A 10,054-nucleotide genomic window follows, 5' to 3' on the forward strand; every position below is an offset into this window, starting at 1 on the left:
GATGGTTATGTAGAATCATTAATTCCATGGGTAACTGCTAAAACAAATATTTCTGGTACTCAGAGATATGCTATTTTAAGCAATTTGAAACCTGCATCTAGTTACCAGTTTCGTATGAGTGCTGTCAATGGAGTAGGAGAGGGTAATCCTAGCAAAGAAACAGAAGTGATAACATTGCCTCCTGAACGTTAGTATAATATAATGAACAAAATATTTTTTATTTTACAATTAAGATTTTTTGTTTAAAAAAAGTTTTTTTAGCTTTTTATCTTTTATATTATAAAAATCTATAGTTGTTATTGGATATATTAATGTGTGTAATATATACATGGGATGGTCAAAAAGTAACTTCGTAAGGTTTACAGTTTAAAAATTAAAATACTGTTTAATGTAAATTTCAATGCAGCCAGTCTGAGAAATGACTCTGATTGTTAGCATTGAATAGTTAAAATGAAACAAGTGAAGGACAGTTGTAATGTAGCATTTTCAAATGATGACAGATTTAGAAAAGTGCTCTCATGAAGAAATCTGAACATTTATTCAATTTTTGGGATTTAAAGATTTCACTTTCTAAAATTATTGTCATTTCATTGTCAAGGTATATAAGAACAGTGTCATGTTTTGATTAAGGCATCTCAGAATGGTGTTGGACTATATACAACAAACCAGACTGTGGATTTGCTGCAGACATTTCAATAGGAAGTCTTTCTTCATCTCTCATACAGCCTAGCCTGACCTTTTTTGACTTTCACTTTCTCACAAACTCATTAGCATATGCCACATTTTTACATAGTCATCAGAATTTTTTGAGGACAGGATAAACTCATTACTTGTTGCCATAAATGATTAACAGCAAAAGAATTTTAGAATTTATTCTTGTATTAAGTCCATTTTCTTGTTGATTTTTTGATATAATTGAAATTGATTGACTACTATATATTTTATTATAACATAAGGGATTTTATTGTAAACTGTTGAAAATGATCCTAAAACATTATAAATATACTTTCTTTATGCCCTTTGAAACCAAAATTATCATTTTTCAATATTAATAAGAAAAATAAGTATGCTATGCTTTTTAATTGATAATCTGTAATCTTCAAAGATATTTATTGATTTTTGGCATATTTTAATTTTACATTAATATAAAAAATATTTTTATATAGCACCCAGCGGACCACCACAAGGTGTTGTTGGAGGAGCAAGATCATCAACATCTGTAATGTTGCAGTGGCAGGTAATTAATTCATAATAATTTGAAATGGAATTTTAGTTGTTTTGAACTCAAAATGTACCATGCTTTAAATATGAATTTTATATTTATATAATATAATTTTCAGTTGAAAAATGTTAAATTTAAAAATAGTGGCAGTGATCAATTCTTTTTGAAATATTTTTTATGTTTATAAGAAGTTTTCAAAAAAGGCTGTCAAGGGCTCTTCATAATTTACATAAGTTATGAAATTTTACTAAAAAATAATTTTTTATTCTTAATTATAGACACAAAGCTTATTTTTAGAGTGTGAAAGTAAGTTTTTAAAGAAATTTGTAAGTGCCAGTAATGAGTAAAATTTTCATTAAGTCTGACCCCATTCAAGGTACCATACATGACCCTTCTGTCTCCTCCATCCCTTAACCTTTTTAATTGCCAAATTTTAATGGCATATTCCCATATACAGAAATAACTCTGCCAAGTTTCATAAGTTTTAATTTATTCAGTCCTGAGATATAATGCAAAAAGGCACACAGTTCTGTATGGTTTTTTTTTTTACATTTTTGGGATCGTAATATCAACCCATTAAAAAATGCAAAAAAGAAAAATCCTACAGAGGTCAAAATTTGACTGATCACCATACTTTTCTCTTATATTGCATAATAACCAGGAAAGTAAATTGTCTTAAAACAGTTAAAAAGACTGATAACCACTTCTCACTTATAGAAACTAGACTAATTTTGACACGTTTACTTTGGTAGGTTCTACTCTATTAAATGTTTTGTTTGAAAGAATTTTCAGAACATTAAAGTAAATTTTTCATTATCATTTATTATTTCTGAAATAATTCTTAAAAATTCTTTAAAAATCATTTAGTAACTTTTTTGGAAAAAGTTTATTAGTTTTTTATTTATTTGATGTAAAATGTATGAAATATTCCAAAATAGTTAGGATTTTTTCCAGATTATCTGTATTGTAGATTATCTTTTTCTGAATGCAGTAAACAAATGCATCAGAAAAAGATTTGTGAGTATTCATAAAATTTTTTAAAACTTCTACTATATATTAGAACAATCCTTAAATTTCATCAAACACTAGTAAATTTTTTATGTATTCTAAAAGTATAGAAAATGAAAAAATTGCATAAAAATACTTAATAAGTAAACAATGTTAGTGATATGTTTAACTTCATAGAGAAAATTAAATTACTAATAAAGTAATAAACTTTATTCTATTTTTTAAAAATTTAAATAGTCTCAATATTTACTTTTAATTAGCATTTTAATATTTTATAGATCATCTAGCAGGTAAGCCTGGCATTGCCCAGGCAAGAAATAAATACAAACATTAAGATTATTAGATTATTTCATACTTCTAACCCTTCTATCATATCATATTATATTATAGTATTTGATTTATATAACTACAAATGTTATCTTACATAAGGGTTTATCACACTAAGTGACCAATCTAGCACATTTTAAAAATTCTTTAAATTGTGTACGGTAGAGGAAGGAAATTTTTTTAGATGTGTCAGATTGGTGATAAACCCTTATGTAAGATAACATTTATAGTTATATAAATCAAATACTATGATATAACAAATATATTAAAACGAAAACAGTAAAAACAGTTTGGTTATTTTAGATTACCATTGTCATGTTTATCATGATAATCAAATAGTAGGAAATTGCACAATTTCATTTGTCAAGTTGACACCAATTGAAAATATGTTTCATGACAATACTTTTTACATGAAAATATTTTTTTCTAATGTTAGCACTAACAAATTGTTTCATTCATAGCTCAATATCAAATGGTAGTCTGCCAATGAATCAAATTTCATGAAAGTGGACCAAATATTTAAACTCAGCACTCAAAAACTACTTAAATCATAATTTGTGCATGCTGGTAATCTCATATTATGTAATGTTCCTATTTGAATGCCACCATACTGGTGGATTTGATAGGAAGAAGGGACTGTTGAAGATGGAGGTTGAAATTAATTCAACCAAAAAGTAGTAAAAGTCCTTCTCCTGGGAGAGAGGATGGTCAACAATTACTTCTTAATACTGGTCTACTATTATTACTTGAAAAGTGATCCAAGTTGCTAACCTTGACATCTGAAAGACTTTAATTTGTTTAAATAAAAAAAATCTTGTAAAAATGAGAGAATAATTGCTTTTATTTGATCCTGTAAAAAAACTGGTGAAATCAGGTTGAAAAAGTAAAGCTCAGCAAAAACATCAAAGTAAAGTTTTGAAAGTTGCAGTTCGGGTTTATGAGTTAATAAGGGGAGATGAAATCAGGCGAGGGACAGGGTTTTCAGGTTTTGTGGAAGTTAAGTATATCCTTGTAAATATTGTGCTTTTAGAAAAATTATTAAAGTTGATTTGGTTTATTTGGCTACAGAAACATGACAATATACACATAAGCAATCTGACAAGGAGGATGCAGCCCAGAAAGACTTTCATGTAAAGCTGCCCCAATTTAAGTGTTACTAATGTGAAGAAAACCCAGAAAACTCCACATGGCCAATGGCCTAGGTGTGCATTGCAAACAAACAGACATCCTTATTTATATATATAAAGATTTAATTTTAAATTAAACTTTCAAGACTAAAAAGATACTTTTATTATTTTGTTTGCTTTATTAATTTTTGCATTCTTGAATATTTAAGTTGAAATTTAAAATATACCATATACTGTACATAACATAGAATTTACATTAGAAGTTTTAATCTAATTGGCTTAATAATGTATCTATAAGCTCAGAACAGGAAAGTTAAAAATTTAGTCAAAAAGCAATATGATGATAACTTTCACATTCTGTTTTAGATATTATAAGAATTTTAGTTAGCTTCATACAACAAATTTATTTCAAATAGAAAATACAATGGGGTTTCAATAAGTAACACCTTTTATTTTTGTAAACAAAAGTTTTAATGCATATGGAAATACAGAATATACGAAATGAAATATGTGGATTAGGCTACTTCTCGACAGGAACCATTCAGGTTTAAGCACTTGTCCCAGTGGTATACCTGCTTGAAGATGCCTGCATTGTAGAATGCCAGTTTCTGGCCATACAACCATCCACGAACAACCAATTTAACCTCCTTATTAGAATGGAACCTCTCTCCAGCCAGGAATTTTTTCAAAGGACCAAACACAACACTGAGCAATTTTTCCAACAGCGTCTTCAAGCGAATGCAGCAGTTGCTTTGAATCATTTGATCAACAGCAGCAACTGTTTGAAGCGAAGCTGCATTTACCAGATGACCTGATCTGTGCTCATCAATCACACACTAACAACCATTTTTAAACATTTTGCACCATCGATGGATGCTTGAATAGTTCATGCAATCATCACCATACACCTTCTGCATTTCCACATGAATTTTTTCACATTTCTTGCCCTTGCCCATAGAAAACAAATAACACTTCACTGCTCTTGGAGTATGGATGATGATAGCGTGCACACCATTTTCTTTCCGTTTGTCAGAAATTTTTGACAGGTGACACAGATATTCCTATTGTGCAATAGTGTTGCCAGAAATTCAAACTTCATTTACTATATTCACATTTTTGTGTACATATTAATTAAAAACATTTGTTTTAAAAAAATAAAAGGCGTTACTTATTGAAGCACCCTCATATATGAATTTTCATAGTTTTAACAAAACTTTTTTCATAAATTATAAGAGACAATTTGAAAAATCTGCAGCAAATTTAATCTTTCTTATGTAGCATTACAAAACTGTCTTACTAGAATATGATGGGCAATAAATAATAATAATATAATTTAAGGCATTTAGCATTTACTTAAGGTGTTGACTTACAATTCACAATTCTGTATTTATTTATTTTCAGTTATATTGTTATCTTAACTATTATTATTAAGCTGTTATTATTATCTTAACTATTATATTATAATTATCTAAAAAATTTATAATTAAAATTTTAAACTCTTACTTTTTAGCCTCCTTCAGAAGAAGATCGAAATGGAGATCTTAAAGGATATACAATCAGATATAAATTAGCTGGTTATAGTGCAAGTCCCTGGGTTTATAATAATGTCAGCAATGAAGCACAACACAGTCTTTTGCTTCAAGATCTTATTGTTTGGCAAAATTATGAGATTCAAGTTGCAGCATATAATGAAAAAGGAATTGGCGTTTTTAGTGATAGCATATATATAAGGACTCGGCAAGGGATTCCACAAGCTGCTCCAACTGAAGTAAGAGCAGATGCATTGAATTCTACAGCAGTTAAAGTAAGATGGAAACCGCCTGATCCTCAATTAGTTAACGGCATTAATCTAGGTTATAAAGTTCAATGTTGGTTTAATGATCTTCATAACAATAGTCATCCATCAAGAACAGAATTAGTTGCACCCAGTCCAACTGATCCTTGGGCCGAACAACAAATTATTCTTTCAAATTTAGAAAAGTTTACAACATATAGCATTACTGTTTTATGTTTTACAAGTCCAGGAGATGGTCCACGTAGTGATCCTGTTAGTGTTACAACAGCTCAAGATGTACCTGATGTTGTATCAAATATTAAATTTGAAAATATATTAGATACATCTGCCAAAGTATTATGGAGTCCACCTGTAAATATTAATGGAATTTTGAAAGGCTATACTTTAAAATATCATGTAAAAGATATGCCTGAAACTACTGTCGTGAAAAATTTAACAGCTGACATTACTTCTGTTGTAGTTGATAATCTAAGACCAGTTACTGCCTATACATTTATAATATTTGCTTGGACTATTATAGGACCAGGTCCTTCTCGTACTGCTGTAATTCAATCTGGAATTCCTCCAGGTTAGTTTATATAATTACATATAAAAATTATTTTTAAATTTAGCTTTAATATTTTTCTTGTGACTTTCATGTTATTTGTTAAAATTTGACAATTTGTTTTTTCTATAGAAGAAAAAGTATCAATTTAATTTGAATGAAATACACTAATTTTATTTAAATTGAATATTTAAATTAAGATTAAATTTCAATATAGGTGATAACATAAAATATTATTATTATTTATATTTAATATGATGATTATCTGTTCAATAAAAATTTTATTAATATATTATATTTGTAGTTCTTCCATCTCCTCCTAGTAAACTTGCAGTATCAAATATTGGAGCATTTTCTGTTGTTTTACAATTTACACCTGGATTTGATGGCAATTCTTCAATTATTAAATGGAATGTAGAAGCACAGTTGAGACGAAATGAAACTTGGTTTAAAATTTATGAAGTTTCAGATCCTGATGCTACAACCCTTACTGTATATAATTTAATTCCATTTACTGAATATTGTCTTCGCCTTTATGCTACTAATGTTGTTGGAAACAGTGAACCAAGTGAACCCTCAAAATTTTTCCAAACTATTCAAGCACCACCCTCTCATCCTCCATATAATGTTACTCTTCGAGCTGTAAATGCTAATGCTATTCGTGTAAGATGGACTGTAAGTATACTTTTTTAATAATTCTATTAAGAATTTATTTTGAATAATTTTTTTAGTTAAATGACAGTTAAATGTTATAACTGATTTTATTGGTTTTGATTTAAATTCTTCAATTATTTATTGAATGTTTTTATAATTAATACAGTATCTCCAATCATATAGACACAGTTTTATAGAAATCTTTATTAATATATTGATAAGAAGTTCAGGTGATCACAAACAGATGATGTTATACACAAATACTTATTTTTCGGAAAGCTAAGGGAATGAATGTATTTTGACAAGTTTACATCATCATCATCATCATCATCATTATTATTATTATTATTACAGTAGACCCCCTATAACGCGGAGATACGTTCCTCGTTATATGAATTTCGCGTTGTAGAAATCCTTAAATACATGAGCCAATAGCAGCCCAACACGTGTGAAGTTTACGGACTACGGCTGTTTGAAAGGTTTTCTTCCATAAAATTAATCGATTCTAGACTAATTTGACTTAACATTTCCAAAACACGTATAATTTTTTGGGAATAATCCGTATAAACTATGCTATAAACAAAAAATTGTAGGATTACTTACCAAGTGTGCACCATTTGACATTGCCATTGCTTAAGCTTGTTTTCGTCGCGGACCAGCGCACCAAACTGCGGCTGCGAATTCTGATGTTATTTTTCTGCGAAAACTTTGTTGAACTTTGAAGACATCATTAATATAAATAATTTTTATGGCCATTGAATAAGAAATGTTTCTTTCACAAGAAATGTATAAAATTACAGTACTGTATTAGACTTATGGTACATAATTTACATACTGTACAAACGATAGTAAACAACTTACTCGCCTAAACTCTCTGTAGTGTGGCGCTAGACGGCAGAAAGTATATATATAATTATAATAAAGTTAAAAAAAATTAAGTTAATATATAATTATATATACAGTACCTAATTTATATATAATTATATGTACAGTACCTAATTTATATATAATACTGTACAGATGATAGTAAAGTCAATTTACCCGCTTAAACTCTCTGTAGCGTGGTGCTGGACGGCAGAAAGTAGTTCGGCTGCTTGTTCGCGATGATGAGTTGGCGATGACGTTTTACCGCATTTTACGCGTCCCTTTTAGCGTCTATACAAATATTGTTGCAATTTTTCACTGCGTTATAGGAATTTATTATATAGGAACTCGCGTTATAGGGGGGTCTACTGTATTGTTATTAATAGTAGTAGTAGTCATAATTTATTGGTAAACACACTCACTCATATACACACATTTTGGGTTTAAATTTTACTAAATGATGATGATTTTGGAGTGAGAGACATCATAGTCATTGGCTTCTTCCAGATATTTCTCAAGAAATAAAAGCAATTATTAACAAAAACAAACAAGAATAAAATAAGAAAATTAGATTAGATTTATATTATCAACAAAAAAGATTTAAACAGATAATGCTTCAGTAAATTAATTAATTTTTAAATGGCATGATGTGCAATTGTGAGAATACAAAAGTATTCTTTATAAGTTTTTAAATTTAATGCTTTTTTCCATTTCTTTTGATTTGTTACTTATTTGGTTCCAGTGTTATATTGTTTACCAAACAGATAAGGTTTGCCATATTGTCTTCTTTGCCAATCTTTATTTTGGTAGTATGAAATTATTAGTTTTCTTTATATTAAATTGTCTTTCTTATTTTCTGATTAAAACAGAAATGAAGAAAAGCATTGTACAATTCCTTATAAAATCAATGTACAAAACATGTTTGATGATATAGCTTATTTTGATATTTATTGTTTGTTGTAGGTATAAATGAGAAACTGATTCATAAAAACCATAAAATTTTGAAATAGTTGAACTTTAATTTCAATGTTTTGAAGTTAGTTTTATTTTTTCAGTATTTTATTTGTTTTTTGTGTATGTGTGAACCTTAGTTCAAGAGTAATCCAAGTTACTTTTTTCTGAGTGTTACTAATCTAATGTCATGGAATCTGAGTATTGATAATCTAATGTTATGGAAGATACTCTTTCAATTGAAGTGTTGAAAGAGAACATCCTCTATAACATTAGTTCTCTTTTCTGTCGCAGTAAGTGTATACTTTAAGTAAAATCATTCTTTGTGAGTTTCCTATAGTGAGAGTGACCATTCAGGAAGTGACTTGGATCACTCTTGCACTGAAGTCCACATACAGTATATCAATTTAAGTAAAATTATATTAAAAACAAAACAAATTTTTGTAGCCTTTACAACAAGTTGAATGGTATGGAATACCTAGAGGATACAATATTTCCTATCGTATATATCCTGATACATCTGAAAACTATGAATCAATTATTTTAGAAGATCATAATGCAAATAGTTATGTATTAAAGAATTTAGAAGAATTCACAACATATGAAGTATTTGTTCAAGCTTATAATGATGTGGGATATAGCATGCCAAGTCCAAAAGCTTTAGAAAGTACAAGAGAATCAGGTAATGAAAAAGTTTAAATTATAATTTTATGTTTGAATACAGTAATACCCCAAACTTACGTGATAGGTGGGACTGAGCGGTAACTGTGTAAGTCGAATTCACATAAGTCGGGGTATAATTTCGCATATAAATACATACAAATAATTTTTAATTGGGGCCGGAGACTAAAGAAAACAATAATTTAGAAAAAAATGTTTAATAAAATCTTAGATAATACATATGTATAACAAATTAGGCCTATATTATTTTACAATTTTTTACAGTTACTTGATTATTACGCCATAATTTTAACATTGTTTCCATCTCAGCGATAATACTGTGACGTTTACAAATGATGCTTGAATTTAAAGATTGAGCATTTTTTCTTTGCCTTTTATAATCGTTCTGACCGACAATTTCGGTAGATCAAACTTCTTTGCCAATTCACAAATTTTCATTTTTGTATCAAAGTCTTTAATAATGGGTACGTTCGTAAAGTCAAACAAGTTAAACGCGTTAGTAACGAATTGTTCGAAAAGTCTTAACGAAATAGGAATAACGATGACTTCTCGCTTAACTCGTTCGACTTTACGAACATATCCAATGTTAACTTTACATTCCAAAGATAAAGTTTTTGTTTTCTTGTTTGATGCAGAAGAATTAGTTCTTCGTTTGGATGACATAGTAGAGTCTCTCAAGGCTCTGTAGATATAACAAACACAGAAATAAATAACAAAATAAATTGTAGCTGTGTGTGGATTCCACGCGACACATCCGAACATGTAAGCTGAACAATAGTGTGGGGGGAGTGAGTAATCAAGGGTTGCGTGGCGCTCAAACAAAAGACGAATCGACGAGATTTGAAAATCGCGTAACTCCGGGTTCGCGTAAGTCGGGGTAG

General features: G+C 29.0%; 1 protein-coding gene across 1 annotated transcript in view; it reads left to right on the forward strand.

Annotated features, from left to right (window-relative positions):
• Positions 1 to 10,054, forward strand: part of LOC111629839 (protein sidekick-like) — a 90,793-nt gene that overhangs the window by 41,952 nt on the left and 38,787 nt on the right. Inside the window, exons 11-15 of the mRNA XM_023373752.1 lie at positions 2 to 187; positions 1,167 to 1,237; positions 5,195 to 6,047; positions 6,328 to 6,698; positions 8,940 to 9,174. Of these exons, the coding sequence (XP_023229520.1) occupies positions 2 to 187; positions 1,167 to 1,237; positions 5,195 to 6,047; positions 6,328 to 6,698; positions 8,940 to 9,174 (1,716 nt within the window). The remainder of the gene's footprint in view (position 1; positions 188 to 1,166; positions 1,238 to 5,194; positions 6,048 to 6,327; positions 6,699 to 8,939; positions 9,175 to 10,054) is intronic.

The sequence above is a fragment of the Centruroides sculpturatus genome, unplaced genomic scaffold (genome assembly GCF_000671375.1).
Source record: "Centruroides sculpturatus isolate CEXI.00-Female unplaced genomic scaffold, Cexi_2.0 scaffold68, whole genome shotgun sequence".
Lineage (NCBI taxonomy): Eukaryota > Metazoa > Arthropoda > Arachnida > Scorpiones > Buthidae > Centruroides > Centruroides sculpturatus.